Raw genomic sequence first — 17,523 nt, forward strand, 5'->3', positions numbered from 1 at the left:
CCAGGTTCATTTCCTGGTCAGGGAACTACACCACCCGTCTGTTGGTTGTTGTAGCGTGGTGTCTGCATGTTGCTGTGATGCTGAAAGCTATGCCACTGGTATTTCAAATGCCAGCAGAGTCACCCATGGTGGACAGTTTTCAGTGAAGCTTCCAGACTAGACAGACTAGGAAGAAGGACCTGGTCACTATGAAAACCCCATGAACAGCAGGGGAGCATTGTCCTATATAGGGCCAGAAGATGAAAGGATAGTGCAAAAAGACCCAATAGGGCTCAGCTCTGCCATATGCAGGGTCCTAGGAGTCAGAATCAACTAGACGGTATGAACAACAAAAGTAATTTATATGCATTTTCTTACTTATATTTCATTTCCTACCCATCTTGATTTTGATGTTAGATCATATTCACTGTGTTTATTCCTTACATTTACATTTTTGCTGAACACTGAGCTAGAATTCTGAAGTTACCTAATATTCCTGTAAACTTGGGCCGGCTACTGAAGCACTCTGAGCCACCTTTGACTCATCCTTAAAATACTGATATGATACTGGTTCCGCCTCTCTCACAGGGGTGCTGGGAGGATCAAATGATTTAGTGCTTTTAAGTGTCAAGTTACACACAGTCATATTGATTCTGTATTTTAAAGTTTGTATTTGCACATGTTATAAAGGCAAGTTTGTCTTATTTAATAGAAGTGTGATACTTTCTTTGCAGAAGGAGGTCAAGTATTCCCCCAGCAGTTTGCATATGTATCCTTGTGCCTCCAAGTGTGGATGTGAGTGTTAACTGCATGTAACTCCCAGAGCTTCAACTCCATTATCCTGCAGGTCAGGATTCGTGGACAGTACAATTTCAAATCTTTTCCTATCACCCTTCCCATGCTACAGAAAGAGTTAGGTGGCAGATTTATTTCATGAGAATAACTCCCCAAATGTTACCCACAGAGACTATCTACAGCTGGCTCTGGGATCTACTTTGGAGAATTCATCCCTATCCTTGCCTCCCCTCTCCTTCTGTTCCTTCCTACTATTGGTGGGACTTTTGTTCAAATCCTTTTGCATTCAAGGTTGCTGGATGTGTAAACTATATATGTACTTCAGCAGGAGTATACAGTACTTCAAAATATGAGCTCTTCTTTAATATATAATTTGTGTATGTCTGTGTTTGAAAGAAATACCATACAATAACCAAGATACAGGTGCAGTTTAAAATATAGTGTCTTTGAAAATCTATCTTTGAGTAACAAAATTGTATTCTTCATTTCAGAACATGATGAGTGCATCACAGATCAACACAACTGTGATGAAAATGCTTTATGCTTCAATACTGTTGGAGGACACAACTGTGTTTGCAAGCCAGGCTATACGGGGAATGGAACTATGTGCAAAGGTAAAAGGTTTAAGTGCCAGCACCTCTTCCATTAAGGATAATGCAATCCATCTCTACCTCCCTCCACTCCTTCTTATCACTGTTATCTACCTTCTGGGTTCTTCTTATCGCCACGGAGAGCCTTGCAGCGTGGCTCATAGTCTTCCTCCTGGGTTACGTCGGTGTGTAAGTGCTCAAACTGTTCAACCGCTTTGACTTCATGTTCATTGATCTCAACCACAGTGGTTTTCATCTCTGTTCCTCTCCAGCAGACCACACCCATAATCACATCCTGAGCATTTTTGTACCAAACTGCTCCACATTTGAAATCTTAACCTTCAACTTTATTGTCTAACCCAAGTCCCTCTGCTTCCAGTTTGCCTACTCTGTTCCTTCCACAACTCTTGATCTTCAATTTCTCTGGCTCTTCCTTTTCACCCAGTTTACCAGTCTCCTCCCAGGTTCAGATGTTTCTTTTTGAGTCCAAACATGACAGCTATATATTTTTGGCAGCGTCAAAAGTGGAACCCTTGTTCTGCTAACATAATCCACTGTGAAATATCTCTATTTGGAGTCAGTCTGACAGTTTTTCTTCTCTGCTCTCTCTCTTGAGCTTTTGAGTGCTAGTTAACTGGGACTATTGGGTCTCCATGTGTTACAGTTTCCCATGTTAGCAGGTTTGTCAATACAAATCAATAATTCTTTTAAATGTTCTGTTGAGCTCAGATTTTCATTTCCATCAGTGGATATTCCAACTGTAGTTCACTACCATCCGTTAATTCACTCTTACACAAATGCCCTCTTTTCCTTCATCAGATAAGTTTACCTCCTACTTCACAAGGGAAATAGAGATTCTATTTTGGAAACTCCACCAACTCCCATAGGATGAAGTCCATATTCCTTATTATGTCATATAGATTTATTAATGATTTGTCTAATTTAGGCATTTTAAGCTTTAAAACTGTCCATTCCTCAAATACATTGTGTCCATTATCCTGGAGTTTGCTAAAATCAATTTGCTATGACACTGTGTATGTGGGAGGTAGGAAATAACAAGGAATGGTTGTTAGTACAGTGGCCCAAGAGCATGGGTCTTAAGACCTGGTCTCCAATAAAACATTGGTCGCAGATATGGATGGGCCAGGGGATTACTCTGGTTTGTAAAAGTCTATGGAAATCTTTAATTCAGGGCATTGTGAAGAAGGTCTACTCATTTTGGGGTCTGAATCCCACCAAGATTTCCTTGGACAAATCCTGAGAAAAGCCAGACTTTTAAAGTCCATAGCCTGGTATAACTGAACCCTTAGGAATTCCCCAGAGCATCTGGCTGTTCTGAGAGTTTATTTGGGTTTAAGATTTTATCTGGGAGCCCAACAACTCCTCGCTCTTATTTCTATTTGAATTGAATCCTAATTAATGTGAAGAATGAAGTTTATAGCATAAAGAACTCTAAAAGTCATGAGCAGGTGCAGACAGATTCTTTGAAGGGAGGAGAACTTTCAGGGGTCTATAAATTTCTTCTGGGAGTTAGGACTACAGGTTGCCTGAGAAAAGACTCTCCAGTTCTTGTGTGTTATCTCTGCTGTGAATATCAGAAGCTGAGAGATAAGTAGTTTAGATGAAGGATCTGAATCATTGAGTCCTGTGCTCTATCAACAGGCTGCAACCTTGCAAATTATTCCAAAGGAGACCTATAAATGGTCTGGTAGATAGACCCTTTATTATTTATGAGGTTGAAATTCTCAGTCTCTTTGCGAATCCTTGGTGACTAGATATTCTTTTTGCCCAAGATGAAGACAGGTTAGAACCTAGAACCAAAGAAGCCAAACGGCCTCTTTGGACCTCTTCCTTTAACTCCACCAGAATCTCGAATTTCTACATTTTACCACTCTGAGAAAGTATATCCTAACTAATTAGAGGAAGCACATGCCAAAAAATGAGACACAGCTTTTCCCCAGTTCCTGGAACAAGCTGGTCTAGTTCTTCCATGATAGGCCTTGCCAGGCTGAGGAAGAGCCCCTCAGCCTTATAGAGGCAATGAATAAGTTGAAGTAGAAACGAGCTTCAGGGAGCTCGGTCGCACCCATCTTGTTTTTCTCACCTTCTTTAAAGGCAGCATATCTCAAAAGATAACGCTTGCAGTGGCTCAGACCTTGGCTCCTTTTCCTACTCACGGAAAAATTTCTCCCCTCACTTGCAAACCGACTTTAGTACAACAGGCTGTGCAATGTCTTTGCCCTTGATCCTGGATCCTGATCTATCCTTGTCAGAGGAATGCAAGATGCTCCCTGAAGACCACTATGGCAAATTCTTACTGTTGGCTAATTCATCACCAGGACTGATTTAGAACTTTTTGAAGGATGGGGCATTTCTCTAATATTTTGGCACTTTGGCCAGTGTGTAGAATGATCAGAGTCTCATAGGATCTAATCATTTTCTATTTCCTAATTTTATTCTCTAGGTAGTGGTTTTCCTTAAGAAAACTATCTGGGATAGCTGCCATTTTTAAAGGTTTATTTTCAAGCTGGATTGTTACAGTGCGATGCAATCTGAATTTTAATGCACTTCCTGTTTTGTAAGGTTACTATTTTTTTGTTAAAAGAAATTTTAGTATTTTATTTTACGGGTGAAATATTTCTTTAACATTGGAAAGAGTACTGTTTTACAAACTGTGTTGACGTTCCTTACCTGTATGGAAAGTATTGTATGAATGTGAAATTTTAATAGCTTTTATAATTTGATGTCCATATTTCTGAAGGAATAGAGAAAAGCTGGTTTGGAGGATCTTGAACTACTTACTTCTAGAGTGCTAAAATCATGTATCTGAATTCTTTTAGCATTTTGCAAAGATGGCTGTAGGAATGGAGGAGCCTGTATTGCCGCTGATGTGTGTGTCTGCCCACAGGGCTTCACTGGGCCCAGCTGTGAAACAGGTAAGAATATCACTCCGTCTTCTAGAAAATGAATTTTTACTCCAATGTATAAAATAATCCATGAGGAAAATGGTTCAAGTTTCAAGTGGGCTCTCAAAGCATGGAGCTATTAATAAGGAAGTGACAGGAAGGAGGAGGTGGAGAGTTTCAATGATGCATATTCACTGGGCGTTTCCCCAGAGTCACTCTGAGGAGGTTTTGCAGCAATTATCACTAGAAGGATATTGAACTTTTTCAGAAAACTGTGTAAGATTGCCCAGGATTTGATGACTTCATAATTCATTTTACTCATTTGGGGCCCATTTTTCCTGGAACCTATATGACCATATTAAAGCATAGAGTTCAAGCTTGTGGCCAACTCACATCTTAGGGCACACTATTCCCTGCATCCACATTTGAGAATTTTTAATAAATTTTTATCTACGCCATTCAGTATTCATTCATTGTTGTTTATTTAGAAAGTATTTAAAGTTTTCTGCTCCTTAATTAGTCCTCATCCAGTCCATTCTCAACTTACTCTTTCTGATGGATACAAATACTAGAACTTTAAAAAATGTTTAAAAATACATATCTATTTATAAATATATATATTTTTATTTATATATGGTATATATTTTAAAAATATTTTTAATATATTTATTATATATTAAACATTTATATAGTTAATATATATTTAATAATATATATTATATACGTATTAAGTATTTCAAGTTATATTGCATATATATAGTCTGTGTATACTTTATGACCCAAAGTGAAATGTTTTGTCAGTTGAAAATATACCTTGGGAATGAAAAAAAGGGTGTTTTGAGTATTAGCTCCTAATTAAAATCATGTCAGCAGTAGTTTTAGTTGCGTTGGGTTAAGTGGGTTCTAACAGCAGATGACCTCAGAAAGTCTGGTTATTCTCCCTATGAGAAAGCTGCTGCCACCAGGGATCTCATGTTGCTTTCCATAAACCTCAGTGCAATAGATGCAATGCATGTCCTGCCTCCATTCCACTTGCAGAGTCATGGCGTTTAATAAAAACACTGACTGATCAGTATGTTAGACAGAAAACGTTCTGGTCCATTTGGGAAATGAACACTTTACTAAATAGATAGTGCCACTGTGCACAGAAGGATGCTCACAAAGGGGCTTGCATTACTAGATTATCTCTTTCCATAAAAGTACCTTTAAGTGGTATTTTTCAAACTTCAATGACTGATTAGTTTCAAAGGTCTCTAATAGAAAATGCATAATGGCTCTCTTTGATATGTAGGGCTCTTTCTTAAGGGGATCATTTCCTAAATCAGAAGTTCCCAAACTCATTGTGCTTGTAAATCACCCATAGAGCTTGTTAACTTGTCAAAACTACAGATTTTTGGTAATTAACTATCATAGGATATACTAGATCAAAATCAGGCAACCCCAATGTTGCTATCACATGATCTCCACCAGTACACCCACACACATCAAGGTGCACTGTGTCTGTATATCAATGCCTGTGGTGACAGTGTTTCCAGAATATAGTATTTTGTGCTGCTGCTGGTGCAGAGTCTGGATATTAAAATACTAGCTTTTTCAGGGCATTTCAAAGGTGTGGAATTTTGAAACAAAGGCTGTACCAGAAAATCTGAGATGAATAATGGCCATGCCCAATACTGCATATCATTCTTCCATTAGGAAAAAAAAAAATTATATGATGAGATTGTGAAAATTTGGAATGGCATAAGATTAATCTGAGCAATGTAAAATTTAAAACTAGAGTTAAAAATAACCCAGCAGACTATTTAGCCTTCTGTATTTAATTATCCTGAACTTTTAGTCTATAAGAAGACAATCCCAGACTTACTCTAAGTAGCTATCTGTAGCAGGCAGGGGCTTTGAGGACAGATGTGGGTTCAAAATCTAGTTCTATCGTTTACTCGTTTTGTGGCCTTGGGCAACTTACATAAACTTCTCAGTGTCTTGTACCTTCTATATATCACCTCACTCTTCACAACTCTCTTCCAAGATAGGTATTATCTCTGTTTACAAACAAAAATATTGGGTTCAGAGTGACTAATTGCTTTTCTAAGGTCACAGAGTTAGCAGCTGAATACAAAGGTCTTTCTGCTCCCAACCCAGGCTTTTTATCTATATCAGTGCTTTTCAAAGTTTCTATGAAGTCTCTCTGGTGATAGGAGAGAGAATGCCTTCATCCAGGGAGATCCTGAAATGTTTCACCATAGGATAATTAAATTTCTTCAAAATATCATGTTGTATCATAAAAAATCATGCATTTCTATTCCATAGTATATGAAAATATTTAACTTACTTACCGTTGAGTAAAGTTGGTGCTCTGAGACAATGGGTCATTGTTTATCTCTGCCTTCTAGCATCTCTTGGCCCAAGACCACATATCACTATTTGGGAAACAAGGCATTCCTGCCTACTATCCGAGAAAATGTAATAACAACACTTTCCTGAAAGCGTCTGTCCCAGTTGTTGCTCCAGGTTAGATCCTAACCTCTCACCTCCCAGGCCCACTTTTGTTGATGTAGTTATACATAGAAATTATGCCCTTTTAAATAAAAACTTTAGATGAAAAGAGAACCATATAAAATAATTTATTCTTCATTCAACAAATGTTTATTTAGGACCTCTTATATGCTGAGCACTGATCTAGAAACAGGATGTAGCAGTGAACAAAACTGAGGCGCCCTGTATGCATGGAAATTATGGTCTAGTAGGGTAGAGAGATTATAAACAGGAAAATAAATACATAAAATAATGTCGGATAACAGCAGGTGCGATAAAGAAAACTAAGGTAGATACTATAAAATTATTTTATTAAACTATATTCCTTACATACATGATAGGTATTATTATTATTATATTATTATGGATATTTACTTTATTAATACAGGTAACTAACATCAGCTTCTGTATCAAGTCCCAAAATCTTGCTGGTTAACACAAAAAGTGTACTGCTCACTCACATCTCAGTTCAATGTGTCAGAGTAGTGGTGGGGAGATTTGAGGGGGATTGGGATTGGGATCGCTCAAGCCAGGGATACCTTGGCTGTTGCCATTTTATGAAAAAACCATGCTCAGCGCATGGCCTCCAAAGCTACCAGAGAAGAGAACTACAGAGAAAGCAGGGAGAAGATACACCTACTGTTCCTGCCTCAGGTCAGAAGTGACATGTCACTTCCTCTCACATGCCATTGATGAGAACTAATTGCATGGATTCCAGGGGTTTGGAAAATGTAGTTGAGCTGTGTCCAGGAAGATGAAACCGGTTTATTGAACATTGAGCCAGGCTCTTGCCATATCTGCCATCTGGTATTGCTGGTACTATTTATTCTAAATATCAAACCATTTTCCACGTTTCTCTCATCTACTCAGAGTGTGGAAGTCCGAGTTATTTCCTTTTTCAATCACTGCCTTCTTTTCACCTCCAGCAAGAATCCTTAACTTGGAATTCCTGGATCCCTGTAGGTCTATGGATGGACTTTAGGAGTCCAGGAATTCCACGAATGTCTGCGCATGTGTATGTTTTTCTACAGAGAGAATCCACAGCTTTTAAAGATTTCATATGGGTTCTATAACTTCAGAATAGCTAAGAACCACTAGGGAGAGATTCTTCCATGATTCATAGAGAGCTAACTACTATCTCACTCTGTAGAAGTTGATCCAAAGTCAAATATCCAATACGTCTCAGTATGTTTTTTTGGGGACCTTAAATCCAGAGACCCCAAACTAAACTCATCATCTCTCTTCCATAACTCACAACTCCTCTCCTCTTCTCTTACCAAAACTTGGTTCTTCACTTCTGTTCTTTATTTCAGTGAATGGCAGCCTTATCCACCAAGTTTTCTAGACCAGTAATCAAGAAGTCACCCTCTTCATGTCCCCTTCTGCATCCAGTCAAGTGCTTTTGATTCTTTCTCTTTACTAGAGTCCATTTCTTTCCATTCTGGCTGGTACTGCAATAGTTCAGGGCTCTTAGGTTTATCTCTTTCCAGTCGAATCTCTAAAGAACATCAGAGCACAAATCTGATCATATCACCCCATACTGAAAAAAATTTTGGTGTTCCCCATTGCCCTCAGGATAAAGGTCACATTTCTTAACATGACATACAGGCCCTTCAAGATTTGGCCCCTGTTTTTCTACCCAGCTTTCACCCTCTTGTCTGTCTCTTCACCTCATTCCCATCCCCAGGCATTGAGCTTCATGGGGGTAAAGGGTGTATCTTGTTCACTGTTGTATTTTCAAGATATAGTATAAGGCTCGCACCTTATTAGGTATTTCATAAATATTTGGTTAATAAATAAAGGCATAAATGAATGATTAATTAAATGAGGAGGAAAAAGAGGATGTGGCTACTTCCGTATTTGCTGGACTTTTTTGAATATTAGTTTAGAGAGGCCTTCAGGGTCATCTGGTCCTGTACTCTCATATGGCAAATGAGGTAATTAAGGCACAGAGACGTGAGGTAACTTACTTAAGGTGTTTCATTGTAGATTCAGATCTGCAGTTTAGAGCTCAGGTCTTCGGATTCCTAGTCCAGTGTTTCTTTTTCCCTGCCTTCCTTCCTTCCTTTGTTCCCTCCCTCCCTCCTTCCTTCCTTCCTTTTTTCTTCCTTCTTCCTTCCTTTCTTCTTTCCTTTTTTCACATGCCATGCTATCTGCTCAGGAATTCATCCTACTATCATCCCTCATGAGGTCTGTGCTTTTTGTTCTGCCCACTCCTTCAACTGCCAAGTAATCCTACTGTCTTGAACAGTGAGGACTGTAGCGGTTTTTCTCCCCCAAAGTAGGGAAAGCATCAGGATTGTCAGGATTTCCTAAGTACAGGAATGGCCTAAGTTTGGCCTGATGCATTTGGATGCTGCCTGATAGCTTAGAAAGGAGATTAATTCCTGGCCCCAGTGGCCATCTGTTGAATTCTCACAATGGAATCGCTGAGGATGAAGTAACTGGATTTACTGGTTTTTTGAAAGACAACCTTAATATGCATTGACGTTTACTAACCCTTCTTACTTTTGTTAAGAAGGTCTGCCCTGAAACCCCTCATCCTAATTTATTTGGTCTATTTCTGCATCATGTATATCTAAGTGGAATGGTTGAATTCATTTACCAACTTCACAAAGGGGCTCTGTGTATGCTTTTTGCCAAGTAAAATTAATTTTTCATGGCCTTCATTTTAGCCACCATGTAAAATCACCCACATGTACGGCATAACCTCATTTTTAATTAAACATCCTAATATTTCATCAGGTGTTTAACTTGGATTTAGTGGGATGATTATTTCTTGACTAACTCAATAAAATGTATTAGAAATCTATGTGCTGAGGTTTAACAGCTCTATCATTGCCATACTGTATTTATTGCACAATTGCTAAACCTCAGCAAACATGTGTCTGATGATCTAATTAATATGCAAAGCTGTCTTATACTAAAAGTAAATCTTTCAGTCACAAGTTAAAACGTAACTCTAAAGATTTGACAGTCCCCTGTAAGTAACTGCAGATAAATAAAATTAAAATGTTTATAACTGGGGAAAAGTTGCTGTCAAATGGCAAAGCTAAAAAACAAAAAATGTTGCAATATCAAAGAAAAGGAGATCAGACATTTTGGTGATAAATATCTTTTTTTCTCTTGTATGTAAAATAATGGGTTTCTTAGCCACAGATCAAAACATGAGATGAGATTTTAATTATTTTTATTGAGTAGCCAAATGAATATAAATTTAAGTTGCATTCCTAAGTGTTTTTGTACCTTTTTAATATTTGTAGTACCAAAATGATAAAATGCAACATGAGGCATATGTGAATGTTGCTTTACTTCAAAGATAACTGCAAATTGATTGAGGTTGACTGATTTTTTAAAAAGCTTATGTTACTACTGTTATAGTATGGGTAGTAAAAGTCCTCTAATTCATTTATCGTCACAAAGTTATTTTGCTAGTAGTATGTACAGTTAGCATTTATTATTAATGTCAAAATGTTTTAGATTTCCTGATATGGCTAAATTAGCACATTTTTCATCATAAAAGGAATATATTGATTTAATTTCATGATCACATAGCTTTTTTTTTAAAGGCATATTTTTCAGAAGCTTACAACATTTTACATAAGAAGACTGAAAAAATTTGGAAGCAAGAGAAAATTTTCAAAACATTTCTGACATAGTATACCTTTTTTTACCAAAATGAATCAGTGAAATTCTGTTACCAAAATGTATGTCTTTTCATGGGAGAGGAGGAGAATTTGAGTAAAAATTTTGAGATAACTTAATATAGTTTACAAAAAAAGAAAAACTTAGGATACCTTGCTTTACCAATAAGGGTGATTTTTTTCAGTATTATTTTGAATTTATTTTGCTCTAGCTAAACCAATACAAACTGCATATACAAAAATTATTAAATAAATTTTATTGTGATAAAGAACCTGGAATGAAGGAAGTTCTGCTTCTGATCTTTCACAGTGTCTATTAAAGTCGTTTTTCCAGATCTAAATTTCTCAAGGGAAGAGACAAGACACAGAACAGATCATTTGGTGGCTTTTGTAATGTGGGAACGTACCCATGGAGGGCTCTGTTAATCTCTAGTCATGCTTGCTGAGACCCATCTGATCTTCAAACTTGGTCTCTAATGATAAAAGTGATTGAATTACATTTAATGAATGAATGTGTCGTAATGAACTTTGGATGAATTAGAGCTTTAGATCCCAATGTCACACTTTCCTGTTATAAAATAAAAAAAAAAAAGAAACAAGCAAAAATTCTCACTGAAGGCTTTTTGCCTGTACCCTGCATATGATTTAACTTGGGTACTTAAGTCATATCTTCTCTTTATGTTCGGGATCCTTAACCTCTTTTAAATAACCCTTTGATTGCTTAATGTTATGCCAAACCTTGGTCCTCCTTGAAGCGTTTAACATAATGGTCAAGAATACACAAATTGAAGTCAGAGAGACATCGATCGGCATGAGTCCTAGCTTTACTGTTGACAGCTGCGTTACCTTTTCTATGTTATTGCATTTTTCTATGTCTTGATTCTTATATGTGTAAAATGGAGATAATAATATCTACCTCATGGGTTTGTTCTGGAGATTAAGTGAAGTAATGTAAGTAAGGCACACAGCACTATGTCTGGGACATGGTAAGTACTCAATAAATGATACCTGATGTGATTATTTTATATCGTTTAAGCAAAATTTTATATACAGAACTGTTAGAAGCTTTTAGATGTCCTTGAGTTAGCTGGAGATACTCTGAGATGTTATAAAGTAAGGATTAAGAATAAAAAATGATTCTAGTTTTTTTGATTCATTTATAAACCAGCTTTAAGTATAATTTTACTATAATGGTTTAAAATGTTTAATTTAGCAATTTGCATTCTTTACGTTTACTTAAAATTGCTTTATTTTAGTTCTAATGCAAATCTTTAAAAATTAATGTTTGGGCCAGCCCCGTGGCTTAGCGGTTAAGTGCACGCGCTCCGCTGCTGGTGGCCCGGGTTCGGATCCCAGGCACGCACCGACGCACCGCTTCTCCGGCCATGCTGAGGCCGCGTCCCACATACAGCAACTAGAAGGATGTGTAGCTATGACATACAACTATCCGTTGGGGCTTTGGAGGGGAAAAAAATTAAAAAAAAAAAAAAAAAATTAAAATTAATGTTTTATGGAAATCTAAGTCTTTGTACTATTCAAAAAGTAGTCTAAAGTTCTGAGTGTTAAATCTCAAAGTCATTCTTCCACGTCCTTCAGGTTAATTGAAAAAAATCTTAGTCACATTTTCCATGTATCAGTCATGTATAATAGATAACAACTGTGATGGGGAAATTTTTCAGACCTTTTTATTATAAGGCCTACCTAATTAACACTGGAAATGAGGACACATCATGGAATTAATGTAAGGGAAAAAAATAGCTTTCAAGCTGTTAGAGTACAGGTCGCCAAGAAAAAAGCCAAGTGGCATTATTTAGGAATTTGGAAAAGATATCACTTTTGCTTTAAAAATATTAATAATTTTTCGGGGCCGGCCCGGTGGCGCAAGCGGTTGGGTGCGCGCGCTCCGCTGCGGCGGCCCGGGGTTCGCTGGTTCGGATCCCGGGCGCGCACCGACGCACTGCTTGGTAAGCCATGCTGTGGCAGCGTCCCATATAAAGTGGAGGAAGATAGGCACCGATGTTAGCCCAGGGCCGTCTTCCTCAGCAAAAAAAGAGGAGGATTGGCGGATGTTAGCTCAGGGCTGATCCCCTCACAAAAAAAAAAATATATATATTAATAATTTTTGTCAATGGATCACCTTTGTATAATAACTTGTAATATACCCTTGAGTTCCTAGCATCCATATCTCTTCTTAATTTTTTAAATTCAAAGCAAACCAAATAAAGTCACTTTTTAGATTTTTGTTTGATTCCATTTTAAAATAAATAACTGAATACTTTGTTAATATTTTGAATAATCAATATATGCACGTGGTATAAAATTGAAAAGCACAAAGAGCGTATAATGAAAAGTAAATTTTCTTTGTACCCGTTCCCCAACCATTGCTTTTTTTCCCTTAACAGTATATCTTGGAAATCATACTATCCATATGTCCTCATTAGACAGAGTGGTTCAAATAGGAAAGCCAGTCTTATAGGGGCCTGCTACCATTCAAATAGTAGACTTTTCATTTGTAAGTCTGTGGTTGCCAGTGAGAATGCATATCTTGGAGACAAGAGCTTTCTTTTCCTTTGGGCACCCCCATATTTTCTTTGGAAATGTTCTGGAATTTTCTTATTCGTAAATTCTAAATATTTTTTTTTACGTAGATAAGCTGATGAACTTCTATTTATCAGAATTGTGAGAGGGGGAGGTACAGACTCCATATCCTGGAGAGACATTAGAAAGTGATAAAGACATGAACAGCTATCTGGGACTTAGTCTTCTCTAATTCAAAATGTATCTAGGATACAACATTTTACTTATACTCAGTTATTTTTGCTTCTTGCATTCCATTTCTCCCTTCTATGTTTCATTTCTTTCTTACTGAAGGACATACTGTAGAACTCTCTTAGAGTCCATCTATTAGTGGCAAACTCTCAGTCTTTGTCTGCAAAGGGCTTTATGCCATTTTTACTCTTAGATTAGTTAGGTGTAGAATTCTAGATTATTTTCTCTTAACACTGTGAAGGAAGTATTCCATTGCTTTTGGGGCCTCTGAGGTCTAGAAATCTGCTGTCAGTTCAATTGTAATTCATTTGAAAATACCTTTGTGCTCTAATTGCTTTTAAAATCCTCCTTTCCTTGGGGTTTGTGGTTTCAATGCATTGTGTCTGAGAATGACTTTATCTTATTTATCTTGCTTGGGGCTCCCTTAGATTACTGAATCTGAGGAGTCACCTCTTTCATCAATTTTGGAAAACACTCAATCTTTATCTCTTTGAATATTGCTTCTGTCTTATTCTCTTTATTCTTTCTTTCTGGACTTCCTATTGGATATGTTTGGCCCTTATCTTCCTGCATTTCTTCAACTTTCTTTGGTATTTTCCATCTCTTTATCTCTCAGTGTTGTGCTCCCTGTGATTTCTCCATATCTATCCCCCAGTGTATCAGTTATCTCCTCAGCTTTCTCTAATCCTTTGTTTAGCTTATCTATTGAATTCTTTTTTTAGTTCAATAACTATCTTTTTCATTTCTAGAAGTTCTCTTTTTCAAATCTTTTGGTAATTTTCCCCTTATTTCTTATTCTTTTCTTATGTATTTGATTCCTTCTTTCATGTCTTTAACAATTTTAAACATACTTATATTACATTGTAATCATTATCACATTGCCCTATTGTCTGAAGTCAAGGGGGTCTAAGTCTGCCTTTCATTATGTTTGCTAAGTCTTGCCCATGATACAGTGTTTCCTCATGTGTTTTGTACTTTTAATGTCTGACCTTATCTTCATTGAAGCTTTATCTGTAAAACCTGAAGTCTTTTCCCTCCAAAGAAATTTTGCATTTGCTTCTGCAGAAGTACCAGGAATATTACAATCAACATTTGTGTTAATTTCTTTGCCAAGTGGTATACCGCACAGGTGGCATAAATTTGAACCTGTAAGAGCAAACACTTTTTTTTTCCCCACCCAAATATGGGTAAAAATAGTGTCTCTTCCTAATCTCCTGTGCTAATGAATGTTTTATTTGTGTGTATGTATGTGTGTTTGTTTCTGTCCTACACTTAAACTGAAGGACAGCCCTTCAAGGATCCTGCTTTGTGCTGGAGTCCTGGACCACGTCTTCTCTGCTGTCACCATGTGGACCATAAAATCCAAATCTGGTGTTTAGCTTCTTCTTGTGATAGATAAGAATTTCCATTTTTTAATTTTTAATTAATTCATCTATTTATTTATTTATTTGGTAAGGAAGATTGGCGCTGAGCTAACACCTGTTGTCAGTCTTCTTTTTACTTGAGTAAGAGTGGCCCTGAGCTAACATCTGTGCCTATCCTCCTATGTTGTGTATGTGGGATGCCGCCACAGCATGGCTTGATGAGCAATGTGTAGGTCTGTGCCCGGGATCTGAACCCACCAACCCCAGGCTGCTGAAGCAGAGCGCACCGAACTTAACCACTGCGCCACCGGGCTGGCCCTCCATTTTTTAAAATGAGCTCTGTTATGAATTTACTATTATATTTTTTTAAGCCATGTGTTTATAGAGAGAATATTTTCAGGTCATGCAATTCTCAGTATTACTGGAATTGGAAAGAAAGTCACCTGCTTTAGACGTAGGTATGTTTTGTTGATGCTTGATGACTCCTGAGAGTGATGAACTCTGGTCACTCATAAATATGCAGACTGTCAGCTGAAACTCATGGTGGCAGAATGAAAATGGGGTGGAACAAAGGAGGAAACTATGGTAATAAGAACTTCATGGAATTGACTGGGAATGGAGCTGGTGATGTGACTGCTTCTTTCTCTTCACTAAATTTCTGATGGTCCTGAAAGAGTCTCTACTTCTTCCTAGAGGGATCTCGTCTATGGTTAGTTTCCGTTTCTTTGTGTAAGCTTTCTGGAAGAAGCCACTGGGACTATGGTACAACAAACCCATAGCAGTCAGCCTTATCCAGCCGATAGGTGACTTCCTTAAGAACTCACTGTTTTTTTGAGAGAATAAAGTATATTTTAGGTAAATTATTTTAGATTGAAACTAAAATGTGGTACAGAAGGATAGAGTTAAATATCTAATATGCATATAGGGTCAAGTCAAAGAAGAACAAAGTCTCGAATGACTTTTATTAGGGAGAGTGGCTAATATGACAGAAGACAGAATCAAGATTCAAAGTTACTTAAATTACAGGAACAATGGGATTGAAATAACACTATGACATTTAACAGCACCCCCTGCAGTTGTCCTGCTTTCAGCTCTCAAATAAAGCTGCACTCCTTCCACCAGTGTTTCATTTTTAGATTCTTAATTCTGAGCTCTTCCATCTTTGGCCCACATTCATTGTGTCCTTTGCCCTACCCTTATATTTTCTTATTTTCTTTAGTTTTTCTTATTTCCTCCCCCTCCGCTTTTCCCCTTTCCCTCCCACTGGAGTATGGGTTCTTTGAGAGTAGAAGTAAATCCTACGATTTTGTGTTTTTCATAGGGCTTAGCATCATGCTTTGCATACAGTAGGCAGCCAATGGATATTAAAAAATATAAATACACTCTTGCCTTTGGGCTAGAAAAAACAATTGCACAGGATAGAGGAAACCAGCTTTAACAGTTTCATGGTTTGCTTGACTGCTGATTCCAAGTTAAGTATGAGCTAAAGTATAATGTGCTAGCTTGAAGAGAAAATGCCTACTTAGCCTATGCTAATAGAAACAGAATGTACAAAACGTTATGTAAGTAAAAGTCTCTCTGGGTTCTATATTACTTATTCAGTAGTAGAATATTGTATTCACTTTGGCTAACAGATTTTAAGGTTATTGGCAAATGGAAGTGTGATCAGGGAAAAATTATCTGGGAAATGAAAGCCCTGGTGGATATAAGAGGATAGTTGAATAAACCCTAGATGTTTAACCAAGAAATGAAAAAAATAAGAAAATTGAAAGGTGGTATAAAAATTGCTCTTAAATGCATGAAGAACTAAACTAGTATGTGGATTTTGGATTAGGTTATTCTGTGTAACTCTAGTATGCAAAACTAGTAAATTTACCAGGAATCAAGTCTGAGCTTCAACTAAGAAATGTACTGATCACAAGAACTGTATGAAAATGGGATGGACCAGCCTGCATGTTCAAGCAGAGACTAGATACCAAATGTTAGAAGCATTTAGAGTCCATAGGATTTCCACACTGAGTCTAAATGGCCTTGGTTTGTTGGGTTTATCTAGGACTTTTCTTGTTACAATTTTTCATAACAGTAGCTTCTTCTAACTTCATGTCTAAGGGTACTTCCTGTAGTAATAAAGAGGCAGTTTAGTATGATGGTGAAGAGTTAAGAGTGGGCTTGGAAGATGGCTCTCTCAGTGTGAATTCAGGCTCTGCCACTGACTACCTGTGTGGACTGGGCAAGTTACTTGATTTTTATCTCAGTTTCCTAGTTTTAAAATGAAATGATAATAATACCTATTTGATTGTGTTGCTGAGAAGATTACATTAGTTAATACATACAAACAGTTACAGCAGTGGCTCAGTAAATATTAGCTATTATTATGACCTTACCCCTAATCCCTACAATGATCTTCTGAAGTAGATATTATTACCAGATGAGGAAACAGAGGTTCAAAAAGATTAAGTAATTTGCTCTGGGCTGTACAGCCAGTAAAGTGGGGAAATAAGGAATCATGCCCAGGGTTGATGAATTAAAATAATCTGTGCTCTTTCTACTCTGATATTTGGTCTCCACTACACCATAAAGATGATTAAATGCCTTTGAAATGGCAGCAAACTTTGTGGAATATAGGTGGCAAATTATCTAAATTAAATATTTATTACATTCCCGTGCACACACAGCACAACGTGACATGTGTATGAAGATGCAGAAAGTAAAATGCAGTTCTTTTCTCTTGGGAGTTTATATCTCTGACTGTGTAATGCACAGGGGAGCATTTTATCTAAATGACAGGGAAAGAATAGGTGGATACAAAAATAATAGTAATACCTTTTAAGTTATTGCTAACTACTAATCTTGTCTGGTATGGTAACCCCAGAAGAAATTGCTTTCATGAAGAATGAATCTGGAGCTGTAATCCCCCCAGTTGTAATTACAGGGGAAGGCTTCA

At 37.3% G+C, this 17,523-nt stretch overlaps 1 protein-coding gene across 4 annotated transcripts in view; it reads left to right on the forward strand.

The window, feature by feature from the left end:
- NELL2 (neural EGFL like 2) overlaps positions 1 to 17,523 on the forward strand; it is a 349,420-nt gene that overhangs the window by 257,367 nt on the left and 74,530 nt on the right. For all 4 annotated transcript variants that reach the window (XM_058558457.1, XM_058558453.1, XM_058558456.1 and 1 more), the window contains exons 15-16: positions 1,266 to 1,388; positions 4,205 to 4,300. In XM_058558457.1, coding sequence (XP_058414440.1) covers positions 1,266 to 1,388; positions 4,205 to 4,300 — 219 coding nt within the window. The remainder of the gene's footprint in view (positions 1 to 1,265; positions 1,389 to 4,204; positions 4,301 to 17,523) is intronic.

This window comes from Diceros bicornis, chromosome 17 (genome assembly GCF_020826845.1).
Source record: "Diceros bicornis minor isolate mBicDic1 chromosome 17, mDicBic1.mat.cur, whole genome shotgun sequence".
NCBI lineage: Eukaryota > Metazoa > Chordata > Mammalia > Perissodactyla > Rhinocerotidae > Diceros > Diceros bicornis.